The sequence below is a fragment of the Ixodes scapularis genome, unplaced genomic scaffold, assembly GCF_016920785.2.
Source record: "Ixodes scapularis isolate PalLabHiFi unplaced genomic scaffold, ASM1692078v2 PGA_scaffold10__122_contigs__length_95168666, whole genome shotgun sequence".
NCBI classification, from domain to species: Eukaryota; Metazoa; Arthropoda; class Arachnida; order Ixodida; family Ixodidae; genus Ixodes; species Ixodes scapularis.
Window position 1 is genome coordinate 44667308 of NW_024609836.1, and position 21404 is coordinate 44688711.

Consider the following 21404-nt stretch of genomic DNA (forward strand, 5'->3'; position numbering starts at 1 on the left):
TTGTTTCTGTTTGTTGTTCTTCGTTTTGTGCTGCATCGGGACGATGCACTTTTTAAAGGGGGGGATAATGCCGCGCGCAGGGTCACGGACTTCTAGAACGTTCTCGTTCATTCTTGCTGCGGACATAACTATCGTTCATCCTTGTTTTTGTTGTTCTAGAAAGTGCTTGTTCATTCTCGCCCCGAGCGCGCTACGCTCGAACCTTCTCCGCCGAATCTTCGAGATAGTGACTAACTCTAGATAAGAGGCCGTCCGCGACCTTGTCGAGTCAGTTTCGCTCCAGCGTTCGACTGTGCTGCTAACGCCGACTTCGACGCCCGCGACGCTCTGTTATTATCTTTGTTCTCCCTTATTTTTTTGGCACAAGTTCGCCACATTAAACGTTTATTTCTTCCCGTTTATTTCCTTTTATTTTGGTCACCACCCGTGACAATATGCAATGGCTGGAAAACAGCACTATAACACTGGAAGCTCCAAATGTCTAGCTTTATTTGTGAGGAACACTGATACCAAACTCTGATTTCAAGTTTATCATCTGCAGAATTTTATTAGAAACAAACGAGAGTAAGAAAAAAAATCCACAATGAAGATCTATACAAACAGATTACACCATGCAAAACTAAGCACACATCGACCAGCAATACACAGGATGCAGTAAACCAAGCAAAAGAATAGAAGTGCTAGTACAAAAGACATCGTCTGGTAGACATGACACCTACGCTCTGAGAATTCCGACATACAGATACACATAAACAGCCATCAAGAACAAGAATACAGAGCAACGGAAAATTGTGATTACCTAAACACAAGAGCGATATCTCGGAGCAGGTGTCGTATAAATACATGACTATGAAGATGCCAGTCGAGGGAAGGGAGCAAGAACACTTCGAATCTGAGCGAGTTCAAGACAGTTCAGTTCTCTACACCTCTCTTCAAACCAGCGTTGAACACACATTATGGAGTGCAAAACATTGACACGCTGTCAATTGTAAAACCTGCTTGGTGGTGTGGGAATACTATAGAAGGGGGACAGCTTTTCTTGGCCTTTTAGAAAAGAGAGCTCACGCACAACTTCCATCAGTGCTGAAAATTGAAGAGGGCATGTATGCCAGTGCCCTTGACTGCATTGCCAAGAAAAGTTGTCCCCGAGTATAGCAGGGTTCAAATCGGGAGCACGAACCACTGCAGTGCACACACACTTAAAAATCGGTTCTTGGCTGAGTTGATTGCTAAAAAGGTAAGGCAAGCTACAGGATGTAAAAATTAAAACATAAAACACTACTCCACACTACAGTACCAGAATTCCAAAAGCAGAAAAAAGCCAGTATAAGAATTGAGACTGACAGACCTTTTTCTTTACATAATCACACAAAACTTTGGTCACAGATTTATTTTCTGCGAGTGCCTATCTTTTATGTAGACAGGAGTAGAAACAAACATATTAGGCTACACCTCAAATGAGTTACACTGCCCTAATTCAATCTACTAACAAGTTAAAAGTTTGTCATTACATTGACCAACCCCTTGATAACTTCTGGCGAGGAGTTACTCCCTACCCCTCAACACATTTGTGCGATTACAAACAGTAGCATTCAGATGAAAGGCTTGTGGGCAATGCAAGAGTTTGGTTATGCCTGCACAATCAATGTGGTGACAATACTAGAAATACAACTAACCGTTCTGAGAATTAGACAGTGCAAAAGCCCACTCCCTGCCGCCCGATTAATGAAATTGCGATTAAGTTCGTCACCCAGTGCTTTAACGCATGCCCCACGAGGCAGAGGCATTAAAAAATGTACAGGAAAATTGCTTTCATTTATAAGGCACTGCATTCCTGTCATTTTGGGGCACTGCATGCATTTATATCTTTCAAATGAAACGGTGTATATCTCTGCATGAGTTAAATGATTCTACATGTTACAAAGCACGGAAAGGCTGCACGGAAGGCTAAACTTGCTTCATAAACATTTCAGTGTAAGTGTACTTGATTGTGACGGATCAAAACATGTCATTCTCGCCCGTGCGCACTCAGTTACACAGGGATACAAAAATTCAGAGCAAAGTTCGCACTTGTATATCCTTTCACCTATGGTTGATCAGATTTCAATTCTGAAGTAAGGCTTCGGAAAACAGCGTTATCTCATAAGGCTTCTGGCCTGTGTGCATTTGAATATGGTGGGCCAGAATTCAAAGGAAAGGTTGGGGGACAAAGCTTGTACTTGTACATCTTTTCACCTGTGAGTGTTTTGGTGTGGTTCATAAAATTGCAATTCCACATAGCCCGCACTATAAGGCTTTCACAGCTGTTTGTTTATGGTGGATCAGATCGCAACGAGCCAAGGCTTGGGGACACAGCTTACACTTGTATGGCGTTTCACCCGTATGCTCGATTGTGTACGAGCAAATCACAAATCTAAGAAAAGGCTTGGGGCACAGCTTGCATTTAAATGGCTTTTCAAGTGTTTGATTATTGCTTCTGAGATGAGAATTCTGAACAAAGGCTTGGGGTCAATTCATTTCTATGGCTTCTTACACGTGTGCTCAATTGTTTTAACAGATTACTACTTTGAGCAAAGGCTTGGGTGCACAGCTAGCAGTTAAATGACTTTTCACCCAGGTTTGTTCAATTATGGCGGATCAGATTGAAATTCCGAGAAAAGGCTTAGGAGCATAGCTTGCACTTAGATGGCTCTTCACCAGAGTGTGTTAGATTATGCCTTGTTAGAAGAGAATTCTGAGAAGTCTTCGGATGCCCGAAGACTTTTTAGAATTCTGAAAATTAATTCTTAATTCTGAGAATCCTCAGAATTAAGTGCAAGCTATGGAAGCTTGCACTTAAATGGCTTTTCACCAGTGTGTTCGATTGCGCCTTCTTAAACTGGAACAATGAGCAAAGGCTTGGGGTCACAGCTTGCACTGAAATGGCTTTTCACCTGAGTGTGTTTGACTATGGCAGATCAACCCGAAATTCTGAGAAAAGGCTTGGGGGCAGAGCTTGCACTAAAATGGCTTTTCACCAGTGTGTTCGATTGTGCCTTCTTAAACTGGAACAATGAGCAAAGGCCTCGGGGCACAGCTTGCACTGAAATGGCTTTTCACCTGAGTGTGTTTGACTATGGCAGATCAACCCGAGATTCTGAGAAAAGGCTTGGGGGCAGAGCTTGCACTAAAATGGCTTTTCACCAGAGTGTGTTCGATTGTGCCTTTTTAAATGGGAATGCTGAGCAAAGGTTTGGGGGCACAGCTTGCACTGAAATGGCTTTTCACCTGAGTGTGTTCGATTATGGGTGATCAAATTGCAATTATCAGAAAATGCTTGGGGGCAGAGCTTGCACTTAAATGGCTTTTCACCAGTGTGTGTTTGAATGTGCCTTCTTAAGTTGGAATTCTGAGCGAAGGCTTGGAACACAGCTTGCACTTAAATGGCTTTTCACCTGAGTGTGTTCGATTATGGGCAATCAGATCACAATTATCCGAAAAGGCTCGGGGGCAAACCTTGCACTTAAATTGCTTTTCACCAGTGTGTTCGATTATGGCGGATAAGACTGCTTTTCTGAGAAAAGACTTTGGGGCACAATGTGCACTTAAATGGCTTTTCACCAGTGTGTGTTCGATTGTGCTGTCTTAAGCTTGAATACTGAGCAAAAGCTTGGGTGCAGAGCTTGCACTGAAATGGCTTTTCACCTGAGTGTGTTCGATTATGGGCAATCAGATGGCACTTATGAGAAAAGGCTTGGGGGCACACCTTGCACTGAAATGGCTTTTCACCAGTGTGTGTTCGATTGTGACTTCTTAAATTGGAATTCTGAGCAAAGGCTTGGGGGCACAGCTTGCACTTAAAAGGCTTTTCACCCGAGTGTGTTCGATTATGGGCAGTCAGATTGGAATTTAGAGAAAAGGCTTGGGGGCAGAGCTTGCACCGAAATGGCTTTTCACCCGAGTGTGTTCGATTATGGGCAATCAGATGGCACTTATGAGAAAAGGCTTGGGGGCACACCTTGCACTGAAATGGCTTTTCACCAGTGTGTGTTCGATTGTGCTGTCTTAAGCTTGAATACTGAGCAAAAGCTTGGGTGCAGAGCTTGCACTGAAATGGCTTTTCACCTGAGTGTGTTCGATTATGGGCAATCAGATGGCACTTATGAGAAAAGGCTTGGGGGCACACCTTGCACTGAAATGGCTTTTCACCAGTGTGTGTTCGATTGTGACTTCTTAAATTGGAATTCTGAGCAAAGGCTTGGGGGCACAGCTTGCACTTAAAAGGCTTTTCACCCGAGTGTGTTCGATTATGGGCAGTCAGATTGGAATTTAGAGAAAAGGCTTGGGGGCAGAGCTTGCACTGAAATGGCTTTTCACCCGAGTGTGTTCGATTATGGGCAATCAGATGGCACTTATGAGAAAAGGCTTGGGGGCACACCTTGCACTTAAATGGCTTTTCACCAGTGTGTGTTCGATTGTGACTTCTTAAATTGGAATTCTCAGCAAAGGCTTGGGGGCACAGCTTGCACTTAAAGGGCTTTTCGCCGCTGTGTGCTCGATTATGGTCAATCAGATCACCATTCCGAAAAAAAGCTTGGGGGCAGAACATGCACTTAAATGGCATTTAACCACAGTGCGTTAGATTATGCCTTGTTAGTTCAGAATTATAAAAGAAGGAACGGGGGCACAGTTTGCACTTAAATGGCTTCAACAGTGTGTGCTTGAATATGGCCGAGCAGCAAGGATCTCCGAAGGAATACTTGAGGGCACAGCTTGCACTTGAATAACCGATCACTTTTCTGCTTTTGAGTGTTGCTGAGCACTTTGGATCTAGAGGCAGATGACATGGGAGGATGCTGGTACTTGTGTTGCTCATCACCATGGGCAACCAGGTGGTTCACGATCCCATGCTGATCTCTGGTGACATAGGTGCAGAAACAGCACCCAATCCAGATGTCCTCCGTGGCTTTCAATGGGCAGCTGGTCTCTCCCAAAAAGCAGCTCCTTCTACAAGGCATTGTATGTATTAGGACACACTAGGAAAGCACAACCAAGATAGCCACATGTTTTAGAAATAAGCAGTCATTATTGTAGTTCTGCATCAGCTGAGTGGTGGAATTGAATTTTTTCCACTTTACTTCACTTCAAAGAAGCAGTAAATAGAGTTGGCTCTATTAACTCCTTCGTTACTATGTAACAGATAAACCACTTTAAATGGGCCATGAAACAAATTTCGGGTTGGAATAATTAAATTTAGATAGGCATTTTACCATAGCATATGTTTTCAGAGGCAAAAATATGCAGAAAGTCAAAAGCCTGCTTTTTGGTACAAAAATTGAAAATATAGAACTATTTCGTACCTCCCATCCTTCGACAGATCTCTGCCTTTTCACTGCGATACATCCCCGGTACCCAAAACATGTCACCCGGACCGAAAGCATGTCACACGACACCCCACCTGGCTATATTCCGTCCATTCCTAAGTAAATTGTCGACTAAAAATATCCCTACTTCAAAGTTTCTTTGTATGCCGTGTTGCCTGCTGATTTTCTAAATAGTACTTTGGCGAAATGCTTTTTGCAAGTGCACAATCAAGTGTGACATGGTCGTTAAAATGATAATAAAAAGAATGAGCTCAAAGCACCAGCCACATTCTTCGAAGTATGGCTCCTGCACTCGGGAAGAGTGGATTTCCTGCGTAACCTTGAATTTCAAGATGGATGAATGCACAATTCTGCTCCCGTGGGAGCTTATCTATACGAACCCAACCTCACACTATCATTGCACCTTGCCGATGACCTACCCTACTTGTTCATGCCGAGAGAAATAAATATGGTTGCGCGAAATAGTGTGGAAGGTACGTGCTCAGCAGCATAACAAAATTTGTATAAAGAATCCACTGAACTGGCACAATGAAGGTTTTCAGAGTTGTCTTAAGAGGGGGGGGGGCTTTAATTATATTCAAATTTCAAGGGTGCAGATTTCAGCCAATCTAAAACATATTTTGCCAAGGTACAAGGAAAAGGTTAGAATCACCTGGCTGGAACTGCCACTCAAAGATGGTGCCCCACACTGGATCTGCTAGATTTGCATTTGGGTGTTTATCTAAAAGACTCACGTCTTTGCTTTATGTTGTGCCATCTTAAAGCAGGCATTAACCAGAAATGTTTTGATTCAGTGCTTAAGAATTTTTCAGCCTACATTTTTCTCTAAAACCTACCCTCACCAAATCTGAGCATTATAAATGCACCACCAAAAGACAGTAAAAAGTTTAATAGCCCTCAACCGATAATTTGTTATGCCTGAATACTGCTTAGAGACACCCTCTATATATTCAAATAAAAATTTTAAGAAGTGATCCATGATAGTGTGCAATTTCCAATTACTTTGTTGACACACTGGTGCTGGTTGCTTTCAGAAAGGTATCTGCAAGGCTCAGGGAAACAGCACACAAGTTCCAGACAACTGAGGCAAAGTTTTCAGCCTTGATTTCAAGCAATATTACCACGCAAGACAGTTATCAAGCAGGCGGGTTACTTAACGTTACACATGATTCTAGACCGTAGAGCAACGAACGACAAGACACACTTGTCTCAATTGTACTCTAAAATTGCGAGACATGTGGAAAAGGCAATAATTGTTTACAAGTGTGGGAGGATATTATTGTATTAATTAAAAAGACAAATTGTACAAAACACATTTAAGAAGAGACAATTGGGATTGCCTCTGTAGGAAATTGTATTGTAAACCATCAATTGCACTGGATGTGGCAATGCAAAGGATTTTACTTTTGTAAGGGGTAGAAGAGGGGAAAGAGAAGCATTGCATAAAACTTTTGTTAAAGTCCAAATTTTGTACCATTTGCTATATTATGAACGGCGTGGTGCAGGCCGTGTGCAGTGCAAGATTAAGACTTAAAAAGGCCTAGTTCAAGAAAATTATGTGCAGCCCCTTTGCTTTGTAGCTCTTCACTATTTTGCATTTATTTCAGTGAAAAAGTATGAATTATTCTTCATGCTGAATTTCTACACATACTATGTATTTCGTCATTCCTAAGGTGATGTTAGCATAAACAAATATTTCTTTAAAACTTAACTACCTTTCTACAACAAAATACTACCACAGATATATCAGAAGTTTTAATTACTCATTGCCTTTGGCACGAGAAGCGGCAGTTTTTTGATAGGCTATACTGAAAAAAAGGCTCTACATGAAAGTCGCACAAAAATATATCTTGCTTATGTTCTTACAGTTATGTTTTTATGCTTTTATGTACTTATGTTTTTGCTAACTTAAGTGCTTTGTATTAGTTTGCCAGATACCTGTAATTATTTTACTAGATAGCTGCAAAAATCTTTTCTTTGTAACTCCTGCTCTAATAATATAAAACCATTGAAAATCGTGACATTTTTGTTTGATGCTGTATGTGCCAGTCAAGACAGTACTTATAAGACAAAATAGGAAATTATATGACAAAGGCTGCAGTCAATATTCTAAGATATCCTACTTGGATACCTCACAAAGAGTGCAAGGGGACAGCCGTGTGGATTAACATATCCACATTTGATGAATACAACTATTTCCCAAAGAGAACTAGGATCCTACAAACAAAATTCAGTTTAATCCAGCTGCCCAAGAGACGTTGTGCAGTGGATGAATAGCTAAGGTCATGGCCCTAAAGGATATAAAAACACGTTCAGTTCATCTATTCCCACATCACTCTGAGGTGCATAACATTGGGGGATTCACAGCCCTGACACTCAACCACTCACGTCGTGTTGATATCGTTGAAGGATCTACTGTAAACGAGTTTTTCGCAAGCTGCGCCTTGACAATCACAACTGCCCCTTTCCCGATGATGAGATTGTCTACGCTGGCTTCACTCATAAAAACCACAAACCCCCTGAACAAGCAAACCACGTGCTATGCAAGTCACGGCCGATTGCTCAACTAAGCGTATATGCACTTATTTTCCACATTGTGTTTACGCGCTGTCTATAAAAAATCTGTTCCACTATATTTGCTGACATGGTGATCACTACATAGCCCAAAATACCTAAACAAGAAACTGAATTTTGTTAACACTGATATATGGCCACATATTTGGTGCCTTCAGGTAAAAATGAACTTTACGATGCTCTAAGCCCTACTACACCATTTTTTGGTCCACAAGGTAATGCAGTGAAGTGCCACTCATGTGTAGCACTTTGAGCATTATGCACCATGCAAATAAAGTGAGAACCATTTCAGACCATGTGGCAAGCTCTGCCTTTTTTATTGCAGTGGCCATCATCCCATGACGGCAGTGTACTGTTGTCCCTAGAGTAACGGTTGTCATTATCATTTGGTGTGTGCTACCCAGAGCGTTTGCTGGTCTCAGAAGAAAACTGCTGGAAATGGAAGGCAGCCTTCTGGAAACCAGCAAGGCGGCACTGTGTGAAATTTAAATGTAAAGATACTTGGTGCGACAATTTTTTAATTCTGGATGAATGGATGAATTGGGGCATGACACTTTGATTTGAGCAAACCCTTAAGGAACTCTGCCCCAAGAGTAACTAAACTTCCTCCTTGGTTTTTGAACTTTTTTGCTTCAATGGGAACCTTCAGCCCTTCCCACTATTCTTCCAGTCTTCTTTTAGTTTGCTTAACCTTTTGGAGATGCCCTATTCCATCATCAGCCCCTCCTATAACTCGTGGTCTTCAGTACCCCTACCTTTACCTCAGACGATAAATAATTTAATTTTGAAATGTTAAAAATTCTTTCTCCACCTCAATTGTTATGCGCAGTAGGCTGGTAATACGAGTTTCTTTTGTGCTTTCCGCTATGGGCTATAAAATTGAACCACAAGTCTGGCGTATGTTTGAGTGTGGGGAGCTCTTTTGTGCAATTTCCGACAGATGGCAGTATTTAGGGTTTTTTGTAGTTTGTCTCATATTTATCACCAAACTGCAGTCCCCCTGCCCCCCCCCCCCCCCAACACGCACACACACACACACACAACCCAAAACAATTTAGATGTCAGCAACATGAGAAAAGATGGCATGGCCTCAATGCGCTTAACATCAGCCGATAAAGAAATACTCAAAATCTTTTGTTTGCAAATGTTTACAATCCTCCCTTTGATACCCTAAACACTTTATTTAAGAGAAAATATTGTAAGTGTGGTGTGGAGCTGGTGAACATTAACCATGTTGAATTAAACTGAGACAGGGGTTAATGTTTTGATGTTTTTTTCTGTCTTCCAGTCTCAGGTTAATTCAACATGGTTAACTTTACTTAGAACCATAGTGTGCACGAAAATTAAAAAAAGCATTCACTTGGTGTTCAGATGTAGTGTGTTGCACTCTACCTTCCAGAACGTTTTCAACAAAACGACATGCTCAACAACTACTAAATGGGTGCATCAGATGGGCAACAATATATCATGCGAGTCACAAATGACATCTGGAAGACAAGTGAATGTTTTCTCTGTTTGCATCAACTAGAGATTTTCAATAAAACCTTGTGGCATGTTTTGCAAAGAAAAACAAATTAGGAAGAAATGGCTGACTTTCCATACTGTTCGTTGTTTCCCAATGTTATCCTGGTACCTCGCAGAAAGCCCGCTTCCTCTATCTCATCTTCACCCTCCCGTACATAGGAACTCAAAAATTTACCTAGCCTCACACTCTTTTCCCACTGCCATAAACTTCTCCTACACTTCAATCCTAGTGCTTACTTCCCTCTTCGAGAAGCATAATCCATATCACTCTGCAAAGTTTCATCTTAGCTTTGGGTTCAACCGAGGACGCGTCTTTGGTGGAAGATCTCTGAATCGGACCCGGATTGGTAGGAGTCTGTGGACAGCTGTACAAGAAGCACTGCTTTGGGCTATGACCATGAGTAGTCTAAACACAGCCACTGTACTCTCTTTATGAAAGAGGTTGAAATGAAAAACTTACCAAGACTTAAGGACTGGATCGGTTCCATTAGAATTGCTGGCTGTGATCAGGTTCGTAAGTAGGCATGGGCGATCACGAAGGATGCATGGGACCACTTGAGATTACTAGGACCTATTGCAGAAAGCAGTCACCGTAATTAAGAACAAAGTAGGCACACCCTCAAAGCATATGAAGTTAGCCAGACAGCTATGAGGTTAACACACAAGAGACACATGCCTACAATTTTGCCATTTTGAGATAACAATGACAAATAAATGAAAAAATGGAATGCTCTGCATCTAGCAATGGGTGGTAGCTTGGGCATGCTAACACAATCCATTTTCTTGTTTTCTGCCACATGGCAGTAAAATTCATGTCAGGTAAAGGGGAGACTGGCAAAAGATAATATCTGAGATAACTATGCTACTGGAAACCATTAGTTTACCCTACCTATTTGCTAAATTTGTCTTGCAGAGAGTACTTTATTTTTCTAGATAAATTGGACTGAACTATGGGACCCTTGGATCCACCCATAGAGGAAGGCTACCATGTTCCTCTTTACAAAATATGTTCAGAGTGTTGCTTCATGCTCAACATTACGAGCATTCGCACAGTGGGAATTTTCAAAAATATCACTAAATTGGGTTTTTTTCGGGAACAATTCAATATGCAATACAAAGGCCAAAAACAAATGCCCAAAAAATTATTATATGAGAGATCTTTAAAAACACTGCAAAAGAAAAGGGGACCAAAGTTCGGCATCACTGCGTTATCACGGACAGTTCACATCGCCTTGCACATGGACGTTCAGGCTGAGCGTAAAAGTACTGCAGACAGCTCACATCACCTTGCACGCAAAGTGAGCGCAAAACGTGGAGGGGCTGGTGGGGGATTTTCTACATCGATTTTAGTCCAATGCCGACACACCGACCCAATGTTCTCATCGAAATCAGAGTCATCTGAGCTAAAATCCAGTAACTCAGATGCATCGCTCTTGCGGTCCAATGAAAGATTAACTTCTTCGTCTTCCGAATCTAAAGAGACACCACAATATCTTCGTTTCTGACCCAATTTCGAGGCAAGATCGGCACTACAAATGTAGCGACCAGAAGTTGACACCACCATTTTTAAATCCCCTATTGCATGCGTTGGAACAATTTTCCGCCAAATTCAGATATATACTATGTTTTTATTTTCCGTGAAGCACCATCTATCCACGGCAAAGCTCACTAGAAACACGTTGACTAGCCCAGTTCGTCCATTAAAGCATATTGGAGCCTGAATCAATGTGGACGAGCCCAGCTCGTCTTCGGGAGAAGCGGTATGTAGTGAGGACACCTGGCAATAGATGGAATCACATGTGTTGTGCTGCGGGACTACCGGAAGCGGAGCTTCTTCCGGTTGTTGATTTAGGATTAAAAGCACTTTTTGGCGAGCTGTCACACGGGGTGGTTGTGTTCCTTCTGCCTGGCGACCATGTGGTCGCACTCGGACGCCTACAGTCACAACACGGTACAAACAGTGTGGACGAACCCAGGTCGTCCATGGTAGGGAAAGGGCTCATTAAAGATGAGAATAGTCCAACTCAAACAATGTCCGAAGTTCAGCCCATGCTTATATGCTTTGCCAACCGCCCATGCACGACTATGATGAACAATGACGTACTTATCAATTAAGCTTGCAGTATAAATTGGAAACACAAAACAATATCAATAACATACGTAGTCTGGCTCATCTTCAAACAAAAGATATAACTAGTTACTCAACAAGACATAGAGGAAATGGGATAGTGCCTACACCTCGCTCGAACCATGGAAAATATTGCTTACTTTAAATACTCTCTATTAAACAGTCATTAGCCTGTGCATTTTGATTTATTCACCTCGCTCGCACCATCACAGTGAACTCCACTCAATGTATGAAACCGAGAAAGTATGAGTTTTATGATTTTTGTCTAAATGTGTTCACCCTGAGCTTTCATGTTCACAATGTTTTTTTCCCTTGCGGTTGTTTTCACCCAATGCCTTTGTTTTCCTGGTGAGCATGCTTTTGAAATGTACCGTTAAGAGTATGTTTTTTTCCTTTATCCTTCTTTATGAATGGTTTAGCATGATGCTGCTTTGCTGTTAATATTAAGGGTCTGTGGAGTTGTCAGGCTGAAATGCTACAGCTTTTTTCTACAGCTGCTTCATCTGTAGTTGTACATGGTGAAAGTGAAGTGATCCAATTTGATTCGATTAACACGCATCATGCGCAAGAAATGTGAAAGAGCAATACGTCGGACTTATTGTTCCTTGCCGATATCACTTTTTGGAGCCACAACGCCTAAAGAGTGAGAATTTTTCATTTGAATTGATCAACTGAGAATTTGTAATTTCACTGCTGTAAACAGTGTATGAATTATGTGTTTGACAATTTATGGTTTTATGGCATCCACCGTGCGCCAAAGCAACTGGCATTGGAGCTTTTCGCATCTTGGTGGTGAGTAGTGGAGTGCCAATTCTCACTGTGAACGTTATTGCACCACGTAATCAGACATTAGCGCATTATATAGTCACTTGGATTAGAGCCTTTTAGAGAGAAATCAAAAACTGATGATCAATATGCGTGGCGTGTTTAACTCTGTAAACGAAGGCATGTTCACACAGCACAGACTAGCCCTGATACGTGGAAAAATGACTTCATGCGACCAAATGAGACACCAAACAATTTAAATTTTTTTTTTTGATACGTACATACATAAGCACGGCACTCACTGCTCGTGCCTGTGCTTTAAGCACAGTGCTTGGCGTCTCATCTGGTCGCATGAAGTTGTCTCATGTATCGCAGCTGGTCGGCATGCATGAACCAGACTTTAGTCACCCCAGACCAACGTTACTAGAACACTCAGTTGGGAAACTCGCCGTCGAAACCTGAGCCGCTGGCGTCCACCGAGACCCAGCTAAATACGACAACAGCACCACACTTTATCATTTGTCTGTACTGTGGTCACCTTGAGCTTTTAGAAAGTATGTTTTTGCATAAAAACAAACAAAAAAGACTCTTTTTGTATGAAATTTATTGGAGTTTAATACAAAATGAAGGACGCGTGATATTTTAAAAATCTTTAGTTTGCAAGGCTTTGTGGCACAATTAATATTGCTTTTATACAACCATGCCTCAGCGGTGCTTTCAGGTAGCGCGTCCCGACCTAGGTGCATTTTAACTTCGGTAGTACGACGCGGCGCGTCCGCTGGGGAGACGGGGGTGGCACCCCTGTAACCTCTTCCGCTCTATCTGTTTCGGCCCTAAATGGCCGATTAAAGCCAAAATAGACGTGACGTGCAGTTCCTCGAGTGGCCGCTGCGGGAGAAATGGCGGCGTTGTGTTCGCGTTCGCATTTAGCTCGGTGGTAGAGGTCAGATCGGGGACACATTTTCAGAGCAGTCTATGGCAGTTTCCCAACTGAGTGTTTTAGTAATGTTGCCCCAGACGTAGCTATACTCCGCGACAACTTTTCTTGGCAATGCAGTGGAAGGTACAGGCCCGCGTCCCCTCTCCCATTTTGAGTGTGCGCGTGCTCTCCTCCTCTCCCCGGAAATGGGGGAGGAGGAGAGCCTGCGTACACTCAAAATGGGAGAGGGGACGCGGGCCTGTACCTTCCACTGCATTGCCAAGAAAAGTTGTCTCCTCGCACCAACAGACACGCCACACCAGCCCGGCGCCGTATCGTCCCCGACAAACCCGCACCGACAACACACCACCGCATGGGTCAAATGGAACGTAGCTCATCGCCTTGGTCGCTTGCTCCCTTACTCCCGTCGCTTTCATGCGGTTTGCCTCGTCGTGCGACTGACCGAGCGGCAGGGAAGCGGGTCGGCGTCACTTGTCTCGTCGCTCGCTTAGCGTATAAAACATGCGTTTTATACGCTAAGGACCCGATTTATGCCGCCTATTCAAAGCGCCATCGATCTTTTTGACCCCCACGGTAGTTCCCCGCTCTTCCCTCTATCGAGATCGGCACTTACCGCTTGCTTGCAGAGTCCATTCGTATCGGCGCCCTCTTTTGCTCCTTGAAGTGCTTGAAATTTACCGCAGAAAATCCCCACGAAGAAGCTATCCAACAAAGACAGCGACCAGAAAACAATCAGTCGGCAGTGAATACATTTACAAATATTTCCCAATTTTGGATATTATTTTGTTAAAACGAATTTGTGAACTCTATTCCTGAATACTTTTAATTTATTATAATCAATTAGTTTTTGTAATCTTAACTTGATTTCTTTCAATTTACTGCGGTATGGAGGAGTGGATGGATGTTAATGGCTAGACCCTTTGTAACGGGCGGTAGCTTGCGTCATCTAGCCGCAGTCCAAAAAGACAAAAACGTGATTCCTCTTGTTTTTTTTCTTCTTCCCCTTACTATCACCAGGCAGTGTTGGATATCACAAAGAAGACCTTCGGAGAATCGGGCAATGAGAACACGGCGTCGGTCCTTGGTCGGTATCCAAGCGTGCGAAGGCGCTGAGACACGGCACTTCGGCGTGCCAAGGAAGCTTTGAACACGCCGCCAGCCCTTCCTTTCGACGCGTTGTGCCTTTTTCCTGCGACACTGCACTTTCGTAAAATTTTCCACGTGTTCACAATGGCAAGTCTCAACAATACACAGAGTCTTCAAAAAACTTCTTCGGCGAATGACGACGAACGAGTAGAAAACGTGTCGTCAGCACGCTGGAAAACCGCAGCAAAGGCTAGCAAAAACGGCAAATCGTATCCCAAGCGAGTGAAGCCCGGTGGCTTCACTTGCGCTGCAGCGAACAAGCGGTGAAGCGCGATCCAGCAATTGTCATAGAGATCAGTGGCTGAAACCTTGTCAGCGTCAGGGTTGCCAGGTGTTTGAACTCCAACCCGCCAAACGTCTACGAGATATAGCCCAAAGATAGCCAAATGTCGATCCAGAAAAATAGCCCAAAAATAGCCCAAAAAAACTTATCATTGAAACGTTTATTTTGAGCAGAAAAGACACATAATACATTTTTATTCATCAAATGCCCCAGAAATGGCGTCCCTTGCACGTTCGGCGAACTTCCTGAAACGCTCTAACAAGCGCATGACGTCATACCTTCATATTGGGACGCTTGGTGACCAGATTGTTGTCACGGGAGAACTATGCAGAATTCAGACAACCTAAAGAATGCGCAGAACAGGTGCTGTTAAGGCCGCAAGGAATCGCGCCGTCACTTGTTGAGATGGAGGAATAACCGCACATGCTTGCATTCGGACAAAATTCGGAGGTAAATAGTTACACAAGTCGCGCAAAAAGAATACGAATTTGTTTGCTGTCGCAAACTTATCAGGGTTAAGGGACTGAAGCGCCAAATGTTCACGTAACTTACTCTAAAAATACATTCGAACCTGTAAACCCAAGTGCTTTCAGGCATTTTGGTTCCAGCACAGGTCAGAAATTGACCAATGCACAGGTCAGAAATAGCCCAATGCACAGGTTAGAAATAGCCCAATACTAGCCAAATAGCCAACTACCATTTTTTCCCGCCAACTGCAAATAAAACTAGCCCAATTTGGCTATTTATAGCCCAACCTGGCAACCCTGGTCAGCGTTATCCCAGCACCGGACCCACTGGGAGACAGGGTTGAGACTAGGGATGTCGCGAACCACCCCAAGTTCGATTTCGAAAGGTTTCGATATTTACAAAGCGAACTAAGGTTCGATTTCGAAAAATTTCGATATTTTCGTACCGACCAAGGTTCGAATTCGAAAAATTCGCAACTTTCGATCACAGTGGAGTTTCGAATTCGAAAAGTTCGAAGCTTTCACGGTTTCTAAAATTTCGGATTCAAACATTTCGAATATTTTTTTACTTCAGGTTCGATAAATTCGAAGATTTCGAAATTCTTTGGAAATGAAACTCGAAAACTTCGAACGCTTCGAATTTTTATAGACATGAAGTTCGAACAATTCAAATTTTTCGATTTCTTCCTGCATAAAGTTAGAAAAGTTCGAAGGTTTCGATTCTTTTTTAACAATAAATTCGAAAAAAGAAAAAAAAAACTTTGAAGATTTTGAATTGTTTCTAGTCCAAGTTTTCAAAGTTCGAAGCACGGTTTTCAAGTTCCTCCACAGTTTGTTTCAAATAACGTTTTCACAACTCACTGGTTTTCACAAAATCAAGTTTAGAAAAGTTAGGGTGTGATATCTAGATTCTGCGAAGTTGGTCACGCAATTAAATGAGGCAACGAGTGTCCCGGATGTGCTGGAATATTTGCTATTGCAGAGTGACGTGTGACCATGGATCAGTAATTGTGACTAGGGGTGTCGCAAACTTTTGTCGAACCAGATTTTTAGGTCGAACTTTCGGGGTTCGACTGGGTCGAACCGGTTCGACGAACCTTCGAACGTTTCAACAGATTCGACCGGTTCGACTTTGTGGACAGTGTGGCCAGACCTTGATACAAGCATGTCTAGGTTTGGAGAATGTTTTTTTTTAAGAAAAGGGTTATTTTATTTTATAAACAGTTGCAATTAAAAGAAACTAATTCTAATCACTAAAGAGGTTAATAACCTAATTTTTTTGTACTGTATTAAGTGAAATAACCAATCGGCGCTGCCCTTAATTTATCCCTTAGCCATTACCATACAATCCGAAGCCAACTGGCCAGCCTGTCGCGCATGCGCACATGAGTCGAACCTCAATACAAGGTTCGTCGAATTTTCCACTAAAAGTTCGAAAAAGTCGAACCTGGTCGAACTCGAACCTCGGCCGGTACGCGACACCCCTAATTGTGACCGCCAGCCCGGGGTGGGGAAGGGGGGGGGGGAGTCTTTGACCTGCATCACGCAGTAGTGCTCACACGAACACACTGTTTTACGAAACCTATCGAGTTCAAAACGGCCAGGGGCGGGCAGGAGGTTGAGGCAGTTGAGGCTCCGAAAAACCTTGAAGCGACCTGGCAAACTACCTCGCCACCCCTTGCACGCTGGTAGTAATCTGATCGAACGCCGCCCGGGTGACGCTGGCATATAGTAAGTTAAGTTTGTAATTGTCCTGGAGGTTTATTTTCTGGGACGGAGGAATCGCCTCGCAAAAAGCCGACACAACTCGAGGTCGAGGAGCGTTCTACCATACAGGTGGCGTCGGAAAAGGAAAAACGGGGGGTAAGAGGGTAGCGGGGGGGGGGGGGGGCGCTACAGTTCCCTTCCCCCCTTCCAGATATTTCGGACTGTTAAAGAAAACAATACGGGAAAAGAGGGCGTGGTCGAGCTTATTTTAATCTGAAATTATTTATGCATATGTATAGCTACTGTCGCTCTTCACTGCATAAAAGATTGCGTAGATGGTCATTGTGAGAAACTCGTTGTCAGAAGGCACTACTCGTCACATGCTTAGTGGTTCGGAAGTTCAAAGCTATGTCTTTTCGACCTAAATACCTGTGCCAATAGTAAAAAAAAAAAAAGGAATAAATGCGGGGATAATAAGTTGGAGAAAAAAAAACTATCAAGAATTCGCCGGAAGTGTTGTATTCTTGCGTATTCAGAGGTTCAGAACTTTGAAAGAAGTTTCTTTCACCAAAATGTGTACGGGCTAAAAGAAACAAGTCCCAAAATCGTGAAGCAAAAAAAAAAAAAGAAGTTTTCTTTTAATGACGTGCTGAACTTGAACACTATTAGAAATCTTCTCCCATGAGTTAATTCATTCCTTAACGTGAAAAAAACAATAAATACATTATTTTGTATTCTGCAGATGGCAATGATATGTACTGTCTGTGGTGTTAATTTAAATGCGATACCTCAAACAACTTAGACAAAAATAAATATCAAGTTCAAGGCATAATTGCATGTAGATACATGTTTGGACATTTCTTCGAAACTCACGTTGAATAACAATAATCACATCTTAAGACGGCACTTACCTAGGCTATACATAGATCATTCTTAAAAAAAGTATAACATCTCTACCACAAATAGCTTCGGCTACAGCGCGCTTCAAATCTGGCACAAGCGATAATCATCAAAAACCCGTCGTCCTTCCTCGCCCCTTCGGAAATTTATTTCTTTAAAACTAAGCATGCCAGAACATTGAAACAAACGCCGTTGTCTTTCGTAAGGAACGCAGCACCGCGTGTAAAAGTTCGAGAAAAAAAAAACTACGAATGTACCTCACTAGTTGAATTCAAATGAAACTGGATCTACCGAAACTGGATTTCATATCTTACTAAAACTGAGGAATGGACATCAAATCCCGGTTTTGAGAAAAAAATAAAGCAAATAAAGACATAGGAAATGTTGGGGTTCACGTCATCCCATTCGTATTTGGGGTACAAAAACCACTGAGCGCCCAAAAATGCTTCCGAGACAAGTTTTATTCACAAGGCAAATGCAACAATAAGCGTATGTAGTGATGTCTCATTAATCTGGACACCTCCGTTCCCCCATAAAAGTGCCTGTAGTGCGAGTTCTCCATCGTAATGAGGCACAAATGCATGTATTTACCCAGTCCATTACCAAAATAGGTTGTCCATATAGCAAGCTATCCATATGCGGAGCGCAAGTTTGTCTGCTTCTTTGGCGGGGGTTGCGGTGACCTCAGAATGCCAAGCTCTCATTGGCCCTGACTGAAGGATAATGGGTAGACCTCAACCCAGGCAAAAATCAGTCCACTTCCAGCTGGATTATGGAACTGCAAATGAGGCAGTTTAGCTGGATCCAGCTGAAATCCAGCTGGAATTTAGCTGGACAGCCTCATTTCCAGTTCCATAATCCAGCTGGAAGTGGACTGATTTTCGCCTGGGAAAGCAAGCTGCCTTGAAATCTACCCAAGTAGCAAACGAACTTGTGCTCCACATTGCTCCACAAACCGTCCGCTGGTCTTTCGAAGTTCGACGAATGTCAAACTTTTACCCTAAAAGTTCGAAGTTCGTCGAAATTCTGACTTTTCAGGATTCGAAAGTTCGAAACTTTTCGAATTCTCTTGATAAATAAGTTCGAAAGTTCGAAATTCATCGAATTTTTTGGTCAGTCAAGTTCGGAAATTCGACAAGCATCGAACTTTGAAGCGCAATAAGTTTGAAAGTTCGAAAAAGATCAAATTTCTTAGCATAATAAGTTCGACGTTTCGAAAAGCGTCGAACTTCTTAGCTCAACAAGTTCGAAAATTCGACTTCCGTCGAATTTTACGATGTAGACAATTAGAAAAATCGAAATCTTTCGAACCGCTTGATTCGATCATCGAAACTTCGATTCGAAAAAAGTTAGCGGCATCCCTAGTTGAGACTAGGGGTGTCGCGAACTTTTGTCGAACCAGATTTTTTGGTCGAACTTTCGGGGTTCGACTGGGTCGAACCAGTTCGACGAACCTTCGAACTTTTCACCAGAATCGACCGGTTCGACCCACTGATCTCAATGACAATTGCTGGATCGCGTTTGCCCGCTCTGCGAATGCGGTCACTGGCGGCCATCTTTAGGTAGAGTTATATTACCTATAGCCAAGGTACAGCTCCTGCAGCCACTGTAATCCATCCATGGCAGACAGCGTTTTAGCAGGTGTGGTGGCAGGCTGCCGTCAAAATAGGGTGGATGATATTTCGTGCTTGATTGAAATTGTTTGACGAAACATGTTTTTGAAACCCAGCGTGAACGGTAGTGCGATCTTTGAGGACCCGGTGAAAGTTTCACGAAATCGCAGCACTGGGGGAAAAGCAGCACAGCTCGCATCGAAAGTCGCATCGAAGGAAGCATCGAAAACAGACGCCGTTACGGAGTCTGCTTTCGATGCGAGCTGCGCTGCTTTCCCCCGGTGCTGCGCTTTCGTAGAACTTTCTCCGGGCCCTCAAAGATGAGGCTACCGTTCACGCCAGGTTTCAAGAATCTGCGTCGTCGAACAACTTGAATCAAGCACGAATTATCTCTCACGGTACAGTGTACTAGATCCACGGCTATCTTATGGCACCCGGCCGCCATTGCGCTGTCCGCCATATTACTATGATGGCTAGAGATGATATAACTCTACCTAAAGACGGCCGCCAGTGACCGCATTTCAGTCCATAGGCGAAGCTGGTCAAACGCGATCCAGCAAATAGACATAGAGATCAGTGGTTCGACCACTGATCTCGGTTCGACCACTGATCTCTGTTCGACTTTGTGGACAGTGTGGCCAGACCTTGATACAAGCATGTCTAGGTTTGGAGAATTTCTTTTTTTATGCAAAGGGTTATTTTATTGTGTGAACAACTACAATTAAAAGAAACTAATTCTATTCACTGAAGAGGTTAATAACTTAAATTTTAGTACTGTATTGACTGAAATAGCCGATCAGCGCTGCACTTAATTCATCTCTTAGCCATTACCATCCAATCCGGAGCCAACTGGCCAGCCTGTCGCGCATGCGCACACGAGTCGAACCTCAATACAAGGTTCGACGAACTTTCCACTAAAAGTTCGAAAAAGTCGAACCTGGTCGAACTCGAACCGCGGCCGGTTCGCGACACCCCTAGTTGAGACTTTGGGCCGAAGCCACGCGGGAGGGAGTCCCAATTTTCCTCTGTCCCGCCTGTCCCCAGCTGTGCTAGTTAGTTGTCCATCATTTTATTTTCCCTAGTATAATTTCAACCACTAATCTATGAAACGCAAGCTAAGGGCAATGTTGCCAGATTGGGCAAAATTGGGCTACTTCTTTTCTAGTTGGCGTCAAAATTCTGTGACTGGCTATGTCACGTGGCTATTTTTGGGCTATTTCTAAGAATGCAGCGAACTTTTGTCGGTCCTCAGTTCAACGCCGAACTTTGATGTTCGTCTAGTTAATTTTCGAACTTCTAATCAGTTTCGAAAGCAAGTGTTTCTGTTTTGGCTAGTCGAGAGGAGAGAGAAAGGAGAAAGGCTTTAAACTTCTACAAACTTCGGGGTTTTCACAATGTGCAGTGAAGCAATGCTTGCCAAGTTCAATCAGTCTTCCCATGGCGCAGTGGAGCAAACCAAACAGATTGCACTATTACCACAAGCACGGTAGCGCCTTTTCAACCCGGACGTATATGGGTCTGCTCGGACGTAGACTGAACTCTCCAAATGCTGCTTTCGTGCCCGTTGTGAGAATCCTTACTCACCCAAACTCGTAAAAATGAGAAGTCCGCAGCTTCACCACTAAACAATTGACTACCTTTCAGTCGTCGACCACTCCAACAAAGGAAAACACAATCAGAAATAGCGTGAGCCAGAATGGGGGACACTCATATTTTACACAAAGAAAAAGAGACAGACGGGTGGGATATTGGCTAGGGCCTCATATATTGGGGTTCCGGTTTGGAACTCCCAGTGTTCTTACTCTTCTGCTTCTGTTCTTTTACTGTAATATCACATCTCTCAGGTTTCACAATAAAGCTGTTTGTGTGTTTTGTACATCTGAAAGCTGCGAAGGAAGGGTCAGTCCTCTACGTATTTTCATCCTTCCAAGCTTTTTTTTTTTTTTTTTTTTCATTCACAGGTGACATGATGTACACAAAATGGGGCGCACCTG

At 43.0% G+C, this 21404-nt stretch overlaps 1 protein-coding gene across 1 annotated transcript; it reads right to left on the reverse strand.

Annotated features, from left to right (window-relative positions):
• Positions 1-449: 449 nt before the first annotated feature.
• On the reverse strand, positions 450-13967 carry LOC121045916 (zinc finger protein 2 homolog). Its single transcript, XM_040499389.1, has 3 exons — positions 13908-13967; positions 9922-10032; positions 450-4986 (listed from the first exon to the last, which is right to left on the reverse strand). The coding sequence occupies exon 3, from the start codon at positions 4601-4603 to the stop codon at positions 3515-3517; it is 1089 nt and encodes a 362-aa protein (XP_040355323.1). The 5' UTR covers positions 4604-4986; positions 9922-10032; positions 13908-13967; the 3' UTR covers positions 450-3514.
• Positions 13968-21404: the final 7437 nt, after the last annotated feature.